The sequence below is a fragment of the Cyprinus carpio genome, chromosome A13, assembly GCF_018340385.1.
Source record: "Cyprinus carpio isolate SPL01 chromosome A13, ASM1834038v1, whole genome shotgun sequence".
Lineage (NCBI taxonomy): Eukaryota > Metazoa > Chordata > Actinopteri > Cypriniformes > Cyprinidae > Cyprinus > Cyprinus carpio.
Window position 1 is genome coordinate 21,695,067 of NC_056584.1, and position 18,451 is coordinate 21,713,517.

Sequence of the window (18,451 nt, forward strand, 5' to 3'; positions counted from 1 at the left end):
TCTGCTGAGATTCTGAAGTACACATTCGGTGGACACTTTATTATCCCATGAGGCCATGGGGGATCATTTGTGAATAGCATTTTAATAAAGAGGTAGTACGTCTGAATTTCATTCATATTACCCAAAATCACAAAGAATTCTAATTACTACAAAAAAATCACAAAGTAAGTTCAAATCAGATGTAGTGCCTACTCAGACAGTATGAGATTTCGGACGCACCATTTGTCCAGAGCACCATGAATTCTAATTCTTACAAATAGATCCCACACACAAACTACTTTACTTTAGTAATCTTCAGTAAACTACAGAAGCACAGATGGGCGAGTTTGGGGCATATTTTTTGCCTCCCTGCTGAGACTGTGTGTGTGTGTGTATGTGTGTGTGTGTGTGTGTGTGTGTGTGTGTGTGTGTGTGTGTGTGTGTGTGTGTGTGTGTGTGTGTGTGTGTGTGTGTGTGTGTGTGTGTGTGTGTGTGAGACTTGTTGGTCATGAGTGATGTAAAATGATTTTTGCTGTAAGCTGAGCATGAGACAAACTCAGACCTGATATTGGAAATGTAAACTCAGTGAGCTATGAAACAGGGCCTATCTTTAACGTCACTCTGGCCAAAATCATTATAATGCCTAGTGTGCTGTATAAAATCTGAGTTAAGGGGGATGTGGCATTCTGTAAAAAGAGGCTTTAACAATTACATGCTTGATTCACCAGATTATGCTGATAATACACTCTGAAATTGACGTTACCCGTAACACAGCTTTGATCATCCAAAAAAAAAACATTTTGGTACAGCCAGCGCTCTTTGCCAACAACTCCATCCCTTTCTCTGTGAAGCCTGAAAACTGTGAGCCATCTCGGATTGATTTTGCCATCACACTTCAAAGCGGATGCCAGAATGTTCCCAGCTTATACAGAAAGGTCGAGATGTGGCTTTTCATTGCTTTAAAGTGAAGAACTTTTTTGCCGTTGTGTGGAACCTCTTACGAGCTGCATGCTGGACAGAGTTATGCGATGAGATGACTTGCTCAGATCAGGGTTGTTGGAGACTGGGGCTAGGCAAGAAAGAGGAGACTCGTTTCATGCAAGGTTACACACATCAGTTAGTCAGACAGTCCACTTCCTTGACTATCAGAGCACTCAAGCATAATATTTGACTCCTGGAGAGATGGTAAGATATAGTTCTGCCTAAAGTGTCAACTATTTGAGAAGTGGGTTAGAGGATTACTAAACACTTCACTTAAAAGGATAGTTCACCTACAAATGAAAATACTGTCATTTACTCACCCCGCATATGATTTTCTTTCTTCTGTGGACCAGAAATGTTACATTCAAGCTGCTATTTTCTTTGTAAGTGAAAGGAGATTGAATTGTTCAAGCTCTGAAATATATCATAAAATTAGTCCATACAATTTTTTAAACACCATATTCCAAGCCTTCTGAAGGCGTATGATAGCTTTATGTAAGAAATAGACTGAAAAAGTTGTCATTAACTGAAAATCTTCTGCTGACAAGCAATTTTTAGTCCAAACAGTTCTGATATGTAGTCAATTTCAGAGCTTCGGTGGAGGAAAACACTTTTATTGTGTGGAAAATAGTGGTCAGAACGTACTTCAAAAATTTTTTTGTTTTTGTGTCTCAAGTATGTTAAACAGTTTTTCAACGACATTAGTTAATTATTTTAATTTTGGGTGAGCTATCACTTCAAACGATAACAATTGCTCACCAATCACCAGTTACATTTGCTTATTCATTCTCAAGATTTTTTGATAAACAGAAAGATTTAAAAAGACAGCGTTTATCTGAAATGTCTTTACTGTCACTTTTGATTAATTTCATACATTCTATCTGAATGAAAATAATAATTTGACTATAATAAACTGACCCCAAACTCTTGACTGGTAGGCTAGTGGATGCAGTGAAAGAAAATAAACTTTTATTATAAATATATTTAGGCATATAACTCTTTCAATACCAAAAATTATTGATTTAGAATTATTGACTGTTTTACACAATGCAAGCTATTTGAATGATTATTAGAATATCACACAATTAACTGAGCAAAATGCTAATTGAAATCTTAATTGAAATCAGTTTGAGTATGACTGAGTATGTTATACTTTCTGAATTTACAGTACAGAGCATTATATTTCATTTAGGATGTTGTCTTAAAGCAGCTGCTTATGTAGGCGGTAGGCAGCTCAATAGGTTTGTGGATAAGTGTGGATCTGTCCTTTAAAAGACTATTTCAAAGGTCTGTGTGCTTAGAGGAGACTGTGTGTCAGTGTTGTATTGAAACAATATGAGGATGCAGGGTTTGTTGACTGGCAGGCTATTTGTCATTTGAACCTCATGATTTCTCTCACCTCCCTCCTCGACAGAAGGTCTGCGATCCGTGCCCATATGCTTTATAACTGTTATTATCATTGGCTGAATGAAATATTCACATGATAAGCTGAACGTAGTGGATCATTGCGTGACACTGCTTTAGACTGCAAGTAATACTGCTGTTTTTTACTGTTTTTTTTTTTTTTTTTAGTAATTGGCCTGTACTGAAATATTCTGGATAGTGACGCCTTGAGAAATCTTTCGAGAAACCAGGAATCTCATCTCCCCGCCACAGCAGTTTTGTAACAATTGTATTTCAGCTCGCTTATTTGGCTTAAATCCCCGTGTCCCCAGCGTGGAGCATCAGCTCTATACAGCAAGCATTTAGGCTGAATTGAATGTGATTGCCAGCAGCGAGAGCAGTGGGCGGACAGTTCCAGTCGGAAAAAAAATGTCCTCCCACCTTATGCTGTAACCCTTTCGAAAAGAATCGCTGAGTTATTTTGAAAAAGCTTTTCCACTTAAATCAAGGCCGAGTACAATTGCTCACCACAAAAGAGGCCTGAAATCTTTCAGAAACTTTGAAAGTACAGTACAATGTACAACGACAAGTGAAGGAAACAGGTGCAGACCTGTTTGTAAAGGAGCCATTCTTGTCATGATTCATGGACCATTAAGTAATTCCAGGTGCATTCTGGGTTAACCATAAGTGCGCCTTGAAAATGAGGTTGGTTTCTGTCTGAGGTGGTGGTTCCACGGTGCGAGATTTGTGACTGGATGGGAGGGTGAACTGCTTGTCTTGAAAGAACTGAAAGTGATGTACGAGGCACAGCTTTGAAAGGTTCTTTAAGGTGTTGATAAATCTCTGTCTTCCCATCTGGCTGCTTTTAATCTGAGTTAGATGCTGGAGCACGAATGTTTCCCTTTTCTCTGTGTTGACAGGTCGGTTTATGTAAAAGTCGGTGACACTGCATCACATTCTCTCCCATACACTGCAGTAGACAAAATGGTTCCTTTAGAGAGAGGTTTATTTTTGCGGTAGGCCATTAAAAATAGATAAACCTATAAGCAAGACCTACAACCCAGACAGTGGGCTATCAGTTGTATTTTCTGATGGGAATAAGGTTTGATTATGCACAAGGAAGCCAAGAATTCATTTCAACTAAATTTAAAGCACCTATCAGCATTTTCTGAATTGCTGAAACTTAAGGAAATCCCTTCTAGTATAAAACAGCAAACCAAAGGGAATTTTTTTTCAATTACCCTAGAAAGAAGCTACAACTTCTACAGCTATCTCGCACTGCCCCCTCAAACGCCAACATTTGTTGAGTTTTGTTGGAATAGCGTGTGTAATTTCACCGGCTGAACATGTTCAATCTGCATTTGTCAAGTCTTGTTTAAGCAGTCTGGTTCGATTTTCCAACAAACCCTGATGTAATCTGACAAATTGAATAAATGTAACTAAATTAATTGTATGTATAAGCTCTCACAGTGCCTCAACCTCCTTCTTTCCAGGCACTTACAGTAGAGGCATTTGAAATGTTGGTTTCAAACGTTTGTCAGAGCTAATGCTAATCTTATTAGCAGTCTATTGATGTAAAGTAGAAGCTGCTGAATTTTGAATGGAAACTTATGACATTGGCCATCTCTCACACCTCCCCCTCAAGCATGACATGAGTGTGTTTCTCTTTGCAAACTTGCAGTATTAAATATTGTCCTTTTGGAACTTCAGAAGGAAAACTTGACCATATTTTGCCTATATTATGTAATCTGTGTAGCTGCAACTGTGCCACTTTATAACTCCAATAAATTGCTTTTATTTTATTTACATTTATGCATTTAGCAGACGCTTTTATGCAAAGCGACTTACAGTGCATTCAGGCTAATATTTTTTTACCTAACATGTGTTCCCTGGGAATCGAACCGACAACCTTTTGGAAAAATTTCCTCGGGCCGGATGAGATGATTGGTGGGCCGGATTGGGCCTCCAGGCCACCAATTGAATAGCCCTGGTATTGAGCTATAAAAAAAAAAAAAAAAAAAAAAATATTACCAAAAAAAAAACCTTTTGATATGCATTTCAGCAAACATCTCTATTTGCTCTCAATTTAATCTCATTATCTTATTGTTCCCTGGGAGAAACAATTTGGATATTAAAGAGATTTTTTTTCAGTACTATTTTTCATTGGAAATTTTTGCACTTATTTCTTGCACCCAGAGAAATCATGAATTTTAACGACTACTGCAGCCCTGCAGCTCACAGAAAATCAACATAACAGCTGTGAGGTAAAATCATAATCATAAAAAGGACACTGGGTTACAGAGTCTAAGATCAAATTTAGAGTTGAATTGTTGTCAAGTGTATTATGCATAAATTTGTCTTGGTACAAGAACAAGTCATGTAGCTATGTCTGCGCTGTCACTGTTTGTAGCTGTAACCATATTGTCAGTAAATATTTCATAGAATAATGGACTTCATTGAATTTCACAAGGCCCTATTTATGCCTCCGGTCTGCCGTTAAGCACCTCTCGCCCGAGGAAAACCATTCACAGAGCATGTTCTCAATAACATGAGCTTTCGGTGTGTTTTGTAAGATTACAGCGTGCAGAAGCAACCTTTTGAAACATCCAGCCGACACTCTCCCTCTCTCTGGATCATTATCTTGTGTGAACATTCATCACTTCCCTCATTTTATGCAGGATTTCAACATCATCATAATTTAAAAGGCTTTCCGTGCTTTGAATATGTATGTTTCTCCTTCATGTATGACACTGGGAATGGATCTCGAGGCCTTTATGCATGTATCTTTTTCATGTTCTTTTCTCTTGGTTTTTCCATCGGGTGTCCTGCTCGCTTTTCTCTCCCCCCTCATCCACTTCCTCTCATTCTGGGTGTTTGGATAGAGCAGCATCTCTTTTTTTTGTCAGAACAAGCCTACATATAATTTAGTTGCTCTTAAGCCACAAAAAGCAAGCTGGAGTCTGAATCACTCGGGGTGAATCCCTTTAGATGGCATGTCCCCTATTTTTCAAGTCATTGTCAGAGTAAAGAGCAGAGCTATCTATTCCCATCTAGCATGGATAGTGGGCCAGCACATAGATACTTATGCTATCTGGATGCTATCTATCATGAGTAGTTACTTTGGAAGACTGCACAAAATTCTTGCTGTTCCAGCATCAGAAGCTGAACATTTGGGCTGAGCTTCGTGCCTCTGGTTCATGTTGGATCACCACAGCTGCTGTGGGCCATTGGCTTTGTTCTGACAGCACCCCGTGCTGTACCTCTGATGGAACCAAGGACAGTGGTACCTGCAGCTGAGTTTTCTTAAACCATTAATCAAGCGAGAACTGTTTCTTTTTTCTTTTTTTTAATGTGGCCCTGCATCATCTCACAGGATGTTTTTTCTTCGTAGTTCAAGACCTCAAGAGCTTTACACTTCTGTATATCAAGGCAAAAGCAGCACACGGGTCACACCAAACAAGCATAAAAATAAATAAAGAGCCATGTAAATAATTACTCTGCTACGGGTGTAACGATTGTATGTTTCTTCATCTTCTGGGCACTTATATCTCTAGTAGATTTATATGAAGGTCACATTAAAGTTTTCGAGGACTTTCCATAGGTGTAATGGTTTTTATACTGTACAAACTGTATTTTCTACCCCCCAACACCAACCCTACCCCTAAACATATCCTTACAGAAACATTTTCTGCATTTTTAGCTTAAAAAAAGGTGCACACATTTCTTACATTTTGTAAAAAAAAAAAAAAAAAAAAAAAAAATTGTAAAGTTAGTCTTTTCAAAAGTTGAAGAAACTTGGTTACCAAGGAGACAGCAGTGTCAGTAAAGAACATCTTGAGATGAAATATGTGAAATGTGAGGTGTGAAGACAACAAAGGAAAAGTAAATATCACATTTTTATTTTTTATTTGTAGTGAAGCTGCAATTTTAACAAATCATGCAAAAAGTGTGAAAAAACCCTAGAACACCAGCTATAACATTTTTGGCGAGACAAGGGATATGGCCGTTTAATTAAAAAAAAATGGCTTTGTGGGAGGGCAATGAAGACAAAATTCTTCTACTGTATGAAACCCAGGCGCAGCTCGTCTGTAAGAGCATGTGGGGCAGAGCCACACAAAAATATTCACACAAAATATAGACCTCTATATATAAACTGAATAAATAATAAACTGTAAATGTGTTCATTATTCTGCAACAAATATTTTTTGGATTTTCTTGACAATTTTAAGTCATAAAATGCACAGGATTTATTAAAATTCATCGCAAGCTTCGGCAGGTACTATACGTAAAATGATACTAAGTGGGGCAGTCGTGCCGGTGTCCTCCTGAACTCCCACAATGTAAATCTGGGGTGAAAAGTGGAACTGCAGCACACTCTCACTGAGAGCCATTTGGGCAGTTTTGAGACCAAGACAATGTCAGTCAGCTTCAGCTATACAGTATGTGTCTGCATCAGGTCAGTAACTATAGCTGGCATGTCTGTTTTTCCCAGCTAACCAATCACAGCACATTTCATATTTCAGAAGGCTGGCTTTTATTTGATACAGGAACTATTCGAGCCGTTCATGCCAGACTAGGGAGAAAGGTGTTGTAATATGTGAAAAATAATCTGTTTTTCGAACAACCTAGTATGAGAACCTGTTCTAGGACACCCCCAAAACAAAATCAAGACTTTGTGAAAGAGCATAATAGGACCCATTTAAATTCCTCTACAACTAAATCAACATTCGGAGATAGTATTAAGGCAATAATTCTATAGCATACTGTGTGTGTGTACTTTGAGCCTGTCAGTCAACATTAACATGCTGCCCACAGGCTGAATAACGCAAGGACATTAGATCTCTGCCAAAAGTGTGTGTGCATGTGTTAGACTATAAAGACTATAAGCTTTCTTGAGTTTATTATAAACTAGCACTACGTCACAGAATCTGCCCCACCTAAATTTACAGTCAGGAGCCGCTACTGATAACATCTTTGTTCACTGTTATTAGATGCAATAGATAAACTAGTGAGAATGTGAAAAGTATGTGTATTAGAGAGTCATATTGAAACACCCTTATTTGTAGTGTACAGTTCTGTTTCATCCTAGTGCTCTGAGAGATGGACTTTCTCAGAGCAAAGGTCTCATGTGTGGTCACACTTACTAAAGAACCTGGTATTCTTCACAACATTCTTCACACTTCAAACCTCACAGCTGCCTTGATTACAGCTTTCAGCAGCACCTTTTGTTCAGTGATGTTGGGGATGTGTTTGATGAGCTCTTCATCAAGGTGATGTTTTTGGTTTGAAACCCGTGATTTCAACCCCTGGCCTCAGCTGTGCTTACTGTAAACTCACAAAAAAGGTTGCAAAACTTCCCACTTGATTTCCAAACGGATACGTATTATCAGGGGACTGGGGGGGGGGGGGGGGGGTCTGTCGTTTCAGGCTTTCAAGGGATGCACATGTGTATGCAAAGCCTACAAAATATCATATCAAATGACAAACTGTTAAATATAACAAGTTAAGAGAGCCCTCTGTTATTAACACTAAAATGCTGATCAAAATAATTCTAGATGTTGGCAGTGTGCAAAGCTACATCTGATGACAATAAAATCAGTGACTTAAGTTTTCAGGTAGGTCTAATGATAATATTTAGACACAGAAATATTACAGAATTTGAATAAAGTAATCAAATGTAAAATAATACTGGATAGTCTTCACTGTATAAACATATACAGATGAAACCTTCCAATTAAAGTTACAAAAGTCAACTTTTTGTCAACTGTCCCGAGTGTCTTTCAAGCTCAATATTGTTGAAAATATATGATAAATGTTTATTAATGAGTTACCAGCCTAAGCCATGTGCCGGGCTCAGCCTTGGACGGCCCTAGCCCAATTGAACCCCTGCATATTTAGAACCTTTTTAATCTTTAAATGTATGGCAGTATTCATGGGCAATGCATGAAGACATGTGACCCTTTAGCTGGTCTGGAAAAGACTATTGTAGATCTTGTAATTATATTAAATTGAAATTAAGTAAATGATGATACATTTCAAAATAACTGCAAGCAACACAGTTCTCACTCCTAGTGATTAATAATGCATGTAGGCCATTATTTATTTGTGCATGTGATTTAAAATTTAGCAAAAGAGTGTCAATTAAAATACTGCTAATAATCCACATAAGTGATATTTGTTAAATGTGAATGACTATTAGCTTCCTTTACTTGACATTTCACTGACTTATAACTGTTTGCTGACAGAAAGCAAAATACAATGAATCTACACTAATAAATCCCTTTTTAAATTGTTATTTTAACTTGTTTTAACTTTTTAAAATTTTCTCCCCTCTCATTCTCTGACTCACTGTTGCCATGGAAACATGCTATTGTAGAAGTTATGCTAAAGGATTCATTAGGTCTGTAGAGACTTTGTTATTCTTCCATTGAACAATTGGAGACACAATCAATGTAGCCTGATATAGCCTACTGTCTCTAATGGGAACGTCTCTCTCTGACGACATGGATGCATTTTCTCTGATACTGAAGTATATTGCTTGTGTCCCAAAAGATATTTTGTAATCTCTGCTGAAAAGACCAAAATAAACCAGCCTGGCTTGTTTTTTTTTTTTTTTTTTTCTGGTTTGTGCTGTGTCGATACTACTCTAGCTGGAAAACAGTGGAAGTTAATGAGCTAATTAATAGACATAATGAGAGCACCAGCAATCCCACAATATGTACTGATGACCACTGGTCTTTTCAGCTGAGAAAATAAAGATTACAGCTTTCAGGTACAATCATGGTGTTAAAGGGTCTGTTCACTCAAAAATGAAAATTGTGTCATGATTTACTCACACTCATGTCGTTACAAACCTGTGTGACTTCCTTTTGTGAAACCCAAAAGAGGATATTTTGAAGGGTCCATAATAGTAGTGGAAACCATTGATCTTCATTTTGTGTTCCACAGAAGAATGAAAGACATACAGGTTTCAAATGAGCTAAGGGTTAGAGAATGATGACAGAATTTTTAGACTATTCTCTAAAGAGCTATTTTTTAAAATCCCCTTATATACTAAAAAAATATATATATCTCCTCTGAAAAATATTTAAAAATTTTTTCTTCAGCAACCACAAGAAAAAAAAAAAAAAAAAAAAGTATTCCTCAAATATCCTAATTCATCAGTGTCTAAACATGAATCTCATCGAAACATTTAGTAACATTTGAGACTGTATTGCACTTATGGTGTATTTTTAATCCATTAATTTATATACTTATGTGTTTGTTTATTGACTAATTTCTACTAGACAAAATATTAACTGAGAAACTATCATGTTGTTCTCATATTAAAGTGCTGTTTAAGAAATGCTCCCATCTTTTACTCATGAGCTCCCCTTGTTGCTCCCAGTGACATCAAGATTTCTTGTCCCTGTGTCTGAAGGTGGCATATTTTATTTGAGAGCTAGCAGAGGTTATGATTTTCAGTGAGAAATGACTCAAATGTAAGTCTGTTCTTCACACAAAGCTATCAGAAAACTTCAGAAGACTTAGAATATATAGCATAGGAGATGTATGGACCACTTTTATGATGCTTTTTTTCTTTTCATTTTAGAGCTAGACAGCACATGCCTTTATATGGCAAAAACCAGCAATGCTGGCATTCTTCAAATTTTAACCTTTTCTGTTCAACGGAAGAAGAGAAAGTTGTGGGTTTTGAATAACATGATTAAATGATGATAGCCTGTTAACTTGTTTTTTTTAGGTGAGATACTCCAGTAAAGGAAAAGTCCACCCAAAAAATAGAAATTTGCTGAAAATCTGCTAAAAATAGAGTCTCAAAACGGATTTGGTGGATCTTCTGCAATGAATGGTGCTGTCAGAATGAGTACTAACAGCTGATTAAAACATCCAGTCCATCAATGAATGTCTTGTGAGGCGAAAAGGTGTGTTTGTAAGAAACACATCCATTATTAAGGTGTATTAGCTTAAACGGTCACTTCTGGCCAAAAAATTAGCTCAAAATCCACCACATATTGGTTTGTTACTTTTTTTGATCTCTGCATATTTCTCTAAAGCAGCAAAATGTAGAAAATTCCTTATTTATAATCCATACACACATTCCCACTTGTAACATCTTCAAATGCAGTTCCAGTGTGGCATTGTGTCAGAGAAATAAAAATGTCTTGCTTGAGGGCAGCCCCGTGCACCCACACTAATGTTTTTCTGACTTATGTTGCAGTGTGACATTGCTATAATTTATACAGTATGTTCTGTTCTGTGGGCACGGGCGAGGCAGTGCTTTGAAATTGTGTTATTTATTTATTTATTTTTTTTTTTAAGTTGTACTGGAGAAAGCAGAAAGGGAGTGGGGAAATGCTCTGGGCCCACTTGGGTCAAGGACAGAGCCATAAAAGTGTGTATGACCAAATGGCTCTTGCAGGCCTGAAGTCTTCCATAACTGCATTATACTCAGTGTAGCTTTTTAAACACAGCCTTTCACCTCAAACCGTTGCTTCTCGCTGTTGCATCATCAAGGTTTCTGTTTTTAGGGTGTTAAACTTTAAGTAAAAGACACCGTGCCTTCTTTTACCTCTCACATCAATGAAGTAATTCCCAATTAGCAATGGAAGCATGGCTGTGTCTTACTGCTTTTGATCTGTTTTAACTCCATCTATGAACCATGTACTGAAAACCCCCTAAAGATAAAAACAAATGTTTTATACATGGATTGAGACAAGTAAAAATAGAAGGAAGTTTCAAAAAGGGTAACAGTTACGCTCCCAGTGTGGCTTTTCGAATGAGGACAGTTATTTGTTTTCTGACAAAACAGCTTAAATGAATTAATTGATACTGATAAGAACAAAGAGAAATTAGCCATATTGTTGTGCTGAAAAGAGTGTAATTAATCCAAAATGAGTGATTATTCTGATACGGCACAGCTTAGCAACTACTAATTTATTCCAAAAGCCTGCGAGCAGGCATAAATTCATCTTTCCCTCGATATTCTGTGGCTAGATATAACGGCACATTTTCCTTCCTTTTTTTTACTAATTCTGGGTCTTTTTTAACTGGAGGTTAATTCAAAAGCCTGGATCTGTGTTTCTAGCAGGCACTTAAGTGGGAGGGAGTCGTGGGCCTAATGGTTAGCATGGACCATGACACCGGGCCGGCTTCCCTGCGCCACACCCCCCTTCCTTCACTCTTGGCTTTCTTTTTTTTTTTTACACATTTTCCTTTCTCTTTTTTTTATTCTTTCTTTTTTTTTTTTTTTTCGGGAGGGGAGGGGTGGAGGTTAATTCAGCGTCTTCGGATGTTAAATGCAGAGCACTAATGTAAGTTGATTTTGCATGTGTTTCTATGTGTCATTCACTGTGCTTCTAAGCTTAATTAATACTCCCAGCTCACCACTGATAAACCGTTCTGTGCACTGTTCTTTGCTTTCCTAGAAAGGCTAAAGCTAAAAGACAAGAGTGACAAGTTAAATAAAGTTGTCCATGTGTGATATACTTTTATTTTGTTTTAAAACCATGTACTGTGAGCCACCTCTACGTTCCAGAATTGTGCTAAGCTCTTTTTCCCTTTTCTCTCTCTCTTTCTGAAGATTTTGTATCAAAGTCTAGTTTTCATGAACCTCTATTCTGTCCCTAGAATATGGAATGATCGGAGAACATACAGTAAAAAGTCAGCGGCCAAGATCAGTACATGACACAAAGGGCCTACAGGAGCGAGATGAATCTGCTAAATTTATGGCACAAACTGGTAATACAATAGTTATGCTTCTTTCTTTTCCTATGTAAACTAAACTTAATTTTCATCTTAAGTCACTTGCATGCTATCTTCTGTACTGCACCTTTAAGTGACAGTGTTTATTTACCATATTTATTTTTTCGTCCCTCTTCCATTTGGTTAATACATTGAGGAAAAACGACAGAATTGGCCATTTCTGCAAATTTATACCATACTCAATTGGACTTCTGGTTTCTATTTGTTTTGATAGATTTGATGACTTTTTTAACCACTAAAAGCCCAGACTTGTTAAAACATAGATTAATTAAGTGACAATTAAATGGTTAACATTTAACAGTAAACATTTATGGTTATCCAGCTGTTTAGATGTGAAATAACCCTGATATATTACCTTTTAAAGTGCCAAAAAAAAAAAAAAAAAACAAGGCCTGTAGAAACTTTAAGATGTTTTCCTTTTCTTTCCCTTTGCTTTAATTTCCCTGTTTTTCTTTTTTGTTTTTATTTGTTTCCTGCATGTACTCTAGATGATCTCTAGCTATTATGGGGAGGGACGTTAAGCAGCCATCTTATTTTGTTTTAAGTTTTGCACCTTTTGTATATTTGTGACATTTGTGTAGCACTTAATATCGTTTAAGTTGCAAATCATTGTGCATACTAAACCTTAACAACCTTGTTTCCATTCCAATCAGTCGTTTATGTGTTTATTTATTTCCATTTATAAATGAAAATCTGTACAGAATGTCATTCATCCTGCATTTAGTTCCTCATTTTCAGATTGTCTGAGTTGTTGTACCACTTCATCCAGAGTTGATCCACCTTTCAATCTAATCTAATCTCTGAGAATGGCAGAGGAAATTGCCCATATGTACCCAAGGTCATTGCCAGTAGATTCTCTGGAAGTTAGAACAAACAAAGCAATCTTGAGTGTACAAGCAACCAAAAATGTGCATACATTTTGAGCATACAAGCCTAAATTATTTAATGCTCATTCGGTTTTAACTAAACTGTTTAAACGAGACTTGACTTAAAAATAATAAAAATAAATAAAACGTAATGATATCAATTATTTGTTGATTAAAACATTAAATGTTTAAGTTGAATATTTTCCTTCTCATACTATCCGTTTATTCAGCATCACATGGCAATTGGATTGTTATATTGTGGATAACATGATAACATGTGCTTTTAGGGAGACAGTTTTCTTGCATGTCAAATTCTCTGGAAATCAAATGACTTATTAGTGCTTAGTCTGGCCATGCAATTGCTCATTGGGAATTACAGGCGATCCAGAGTGTAATATTTAGTGAACAGATATAAAGCACAAAGCTAATCTCAAAAATGTGTTTGCCAGAAAGCAGCCTATGCTTTTAAACCAACAATTATATCAACTTTATTTAGCAATCATGTATTCTAATGCCAGCAAACAATGCCAATGATTGAATTGACATTACAGTTGGTAAATCATAATGTTTCCAGCTCAGAACCATAATCAAATGGTCCTTCTAACAGCTTTGATTGTTTGGATTTTACATAAAAAGTTCTTACATCAAGTGATTCTCAAATGTGACCAGCGCTGCCGAAAATTGCTGTGATCTGCTGAATATGCTGGGGGAAATGCAAACCATCCCCCTTTTCTCTCTAAAATCTCCAATTCTAATTGATTTCACTTCAAAGAGACAAGAAGCTTAAGCATAAATCCAGAAGATCTGAGATCTAAAAGAGTGAAGCGCAGTCTAGACAGCGGGCCAGAGGTCTGTTCTTCTGTGCAACTTTAGTTAGTAGAAAACTAACTCCCATCAAAGATCATTCTCTAACTTTTAGAAGCCATGTTGCATGCATTCTGCATAGTTTACCATATTTTATATATTTCATCTATTAGTTTTGTTTGCCTTTTTCCTTTCAGTTTATTTCATCTAATTGGTTGCATGTATGATTTTAAAATATAAATATGAATTTAAACCTTAGTACTTTTAGGATGCTAATATAATAAAAGCTTCCATTATGATATTTATTTTGTAGCCACATATTCAGATGGATATGATCCTGCTTTGAATATGCAAAGATGCATCATTCATAAATGCCAATCAGGTTTTTGATCTGTCAATAAAATCTTTCAATATATTTGTAGATTGTATTATGTTTAATGCCATTATTATATATGGACCATCCACCAGGACAAGTTTGCACATTTGTGCTTCTAGAAATCTTCCTTCCTGCAGAGTTTAGCTGTGTCTGAAATCAAAGGCAGATTTTGCTTCCCAGTCAGTCAATGATTTAACAGACCGCATGTCCGTATAAAAGTACGTCCTAAGGAAACCGGTTTGAAACTGCACCATAATGTCATGTATAATGATCTAGAACAAATTCAAGTGAGCTTAGAGATAACCTAATGAATACTTAATGCTTATTTCTCAGCTGAAATGGAATCATAACTTATTAAGTTTTATACTATATCATCATAAGTTATAAATAATATTTATAAACTAAACTTTCAATTGCTCTGTCAGACAATATTTTTATTCCTATAAGCAACCACACACAGAGCACTGTAAGAAATAAGCAGGGACAGGTCACCCAAAAATGAAAATTCTATCATCAGTTATTACCCTATTGTCGTTACAGACCTGAATGACCTTTGTCTGTGGAACATAAAAGAAGATATTTAGAAAAAATGCCAATTATGTATTTATTTTTTGTCCATAAAGTGAAAGTCAGTAATTTCAAGTGTTGTTCTGAAATGCACTGAATTTCATACTATGGACAAAAGCGGCTGAAACATTCTTTCAAATATAAGTAAATGACATGACGGTGGGTAAATGAAGACTCATTTTTGAGAGAACTGTTCCTTTAAGACCAGACCATTTCTGATTAAATTAAACCTTAGTAGACAGGATGTTAGCCTTTTTCCAGTTTTGGAAAAGCAAACACATCTAAACCATGCTAATCAAGGATCTTAATTAATATGTGTATTTGAGTTGAACTCTGCAGAAAAGTAGATCTCTATGAGGAGGACTGGGCATCTCTGCTCTCGGACAATGAAAGTCATTCAGGCTGGATCATATCAAATAAGACCTGATGCTCCATTTTGAGCTCATCCCAATTGCTCTTGGAGCCTTTAAGATTTACTGTGGCTTCTTAGTGTGTAACTTAGTGAGGCCCCTCCTGCTCCTACTGGCTCCACCCCCTCGGGGTGTCACATGACCATGTTACTGCTTTTAACTGGTGTCACCCTTCTCCTACAGGTGACCCTGGTGCTGAGGAGTGGTCCCAGTGGAGCTCTTGCTCAGTTACATGCGGTCAAGGGTCGCAGGTGCGAACAAGAACATGTGTCTCACCATACGGATCACACTGCAGCGGCCCTTTAAGAGAATCCAGGGTGTGCAATAACACTGCCCCCTGCCCAGGTAGTGTTAGTCACAGACATTGGACTTCAGAACTGTATCTTTCATCATTCAGGGCAGAAAATTGCTGTCATTATTTATTTATTTGCTGTTATTGCTTTATGTTATGTATTTATGAGAAATGTATCATTATAATTTTCAGAATTATTATTTATCTTTGTGTCTGCTCTGATTTTTCCACTTGTGTATTTAGTCATTCATCTTGTCATTCGTTTGTTATAAGTTGCTTCATCAGTTTTCTCATTCTTTGCCACTCTTTTCATGTCCATCTTCACAGTGTGTCTTAGCCAAGCTTTTTATATAATTCCAACACAAACCTTGCTGTAATACAAAGCGAGAGAGTGTTTGTTGGTTTATGCAGATAAAAAATTTAAAAGAAAGGGGAAAAGGACTAATCTATCCCCCTGAGGCCAGAAAAGCGACCTGGATTACCTTCTTGTTTTAAAATCTTTAATTACGGGAGGTATCGACCTTTAATTCATCATTTTCTGAGGTGCCATCTTAATGGAGTTGGGTTCAACGATACTTCAGCACCATTGAACTTGCTGTCACTGGCTAACTGGATTTTTACTTCAAGTAAAGGGCGTGAAAAGAGGCTTGTTGTTCATCATGAGCTATGAAAATGCAGTTCAGCTCCTTTAGGACTTTTGGTATCAATAAATTAATGCTGTTTACATGTTACCTCAGCAGCATTGAACTTATGTCACAGGCTCACTGGATTTTTATTTTAAGTAAAAGGGCATGAAAAGAGACTTGTTTTGTTTACACCATTAGCTCTAAAAGTGGCAATTCAGCTCTTTTAAGACTTTATACATGGCTAAATTAATGTGGGTTACCCAGCAAATTAACTTAAATTATTATTGATAATGAAACCATTTGACCATGCTATCAATCTATCTGTCTGTCTGTCTGTCTATCTATCTATCTATCTATCTATCTATCTATCTATCTATCTATCTATCTATCTATCTATCTATCTATCTATCTATCTATCTATCTATCTATCTATCTATCTATCTGTCTGTCTATCTATCTGTCTGTCTGTCTGTCTGTCTGTCTGTCTGTCTATCTATATAATGGCTATGAAATGTATTTTTTTTTTTTTTTACTTACAGTCAAGGGAAGGATTTATACTGCTTCACATCCGAGATTAAAAATGGTATTCACATTTGCAACTGAGTGCAGAATTTCTCAAAACCAACTCAAAAAATCTTCTCAGATCAGTTTGGTATTGGAAAAGGCTTGGAGGCACATATAAATGACATAAGGCTAGATCAGAGCTTAAGGGATTGGAAATAAGACCACCATGTCTCTTGAATGCTCAAATAAAACCATTTACAGTATTCCCCTTCTGGACTAGCTTGGACAGCAGCCTAATTGAGCACAACATTGCTTTTCTTTTGAGGGCAACCCTTATTTACATCATTTTACTGTGATATGCAGCAAAATAAAAGCATTTGGGGAATAAGTTATGTACTAGTACACAAGGCTTTTACACTACGGTATGTTTTATAGATTAGGAAAGTTCATATAGTCAGCTGCATATATAGAGAAATTCAAAATAAAGATGCAACTCATCCCAGTGAATTCACATTGCCCATTTTTTTGAGGCAAATCAAACATTTTTTTTTTTTAATTGAATTGAATTGAATATTAAGTGGTGATCCAACACAGTACATAAAATGAGCTAAAATGACTTTAAAAAGGAAATTTTGATATAGTAAAATAAACTGAATTAACATGGCTAAATAGGATAATTGGCTAAATTTCATGTTGTATTGGATAGTTTTTTCCTTGGTTTTCATTATTGATGAAGGGACGTCCAAAAAGCTGACCATGTTGGCAGTTACTTATCTTATACTACCAGTCAATGGTGTGTGTGTGTATATATATATATATATATATATATATATATAATATATATATATAGTATATATATATAAAATATATTATAATACTAATACTATTATATATATAATAAAATATATATATATATATATATATATATATATATATATATATATATATATATATATATATATATATTATATATATATTGTAGTTTTTTTTTCTAAAATTTTTCTTATGCTCACCAAGGCTGCAATTATTGATTGAAATACAGTAAAATCTGAATTATTGTACAATTAAAAATCAATGTTTTCTATTGTAATATTTTAGCATGTAATTAATTTTTGTGATGTAAAGCTGAATTTCCAGTAGCCATTACTCTGGATCATGTGATCCTTCAGAAATCATTATAGGATTCTGATTTGGTTCTCAAGTGACGTCTTATGATGATCAATGTTGAAACCAAAAATATTAAGCATTATTAAGCATTGCTGAATAAAAGTATTAAATTCTTTGGTAGTGTAGCTAACTTCAAATAAATAAGCATAAAAAACAGTAGAACTGGATGTACAGACCTTGAAGAAAACAAAACTTTAAAAATACTTTATTTTGCTATTCCATTAGAACCAATTTTTGGTTTACAACCCACTAGTCCATCTGAATACCTTTAAATACAAGTAAAATGAATGGCATATGTTTGGTGTCATCACCTTTTATCTCCTTATAGATGAGATTCCAACAGCAAATAAAAAAGCTTCCTGTTAATGTCAGTCATTGAGCTGGTTTTTGCAAAGTCTGGCTTTCCATGAGTGCTTCAGTGAGAGTTTGTTTTTAATTAATGCTCTTTGAGTGGGATTGGAGTTTTCATTATACAGTAAGAGCATTAGAGAGGGGGATTTGATGTTTGGAGGGGAAACGGTGCCCAGCAGTCTTGACACTGATGACTGGATTTAGCCCCAGTAAGTGCGCATGCAGAACGCACACCTGGGACTTTGATAAGTAAGCTAAGAGAGCTGAGATGAATTCAGCATGGCTGCGGCAGCCCTCCCGGCAAGTCTTTCATCACGCTAAGACAAAAGAATGTCATCAGCCGTGGTGCTCGGGATGGGGGTGGAGTTGTATGGGATTGGGAA

General features: G+C 36.2%; 1 protein-coding gene across 5 annotated transcripts in view; it reads left to right on the forward strand.

The window, feature by feature from the left end:
• LOC109074308 (adhesion G protein-coupled receptor B3-like) overlaps positions 1–18,451 on the forward strand; it is a 156,034-nt gene that overhangs the window by 54,714 nt on the left and 82,869 nt on the right. For 3 of the 5 annotated variants that reach the window (XM_042769364.1, XM_042769363.1, XM_042769362.1), the window contains exons 3-4: positions 11,971–12,081; positions 15,312–15,473. The exons of 1 other annotated variant lie outside the window; for it this stretch is intronic. In XM_042769364.1, coding sequence (XP_042625298.1) covers positions 11,971–12,081; positions 15,312–15,473 — 273 coding nt within the window. The remainder of the gene's footprint in view (positions 1–11,970; positions 12,082–15,311; positions 15,474–18,451) is intronic. One more of the 5 variants, XM_042769365.1, reaches the window with a different exon arrangement.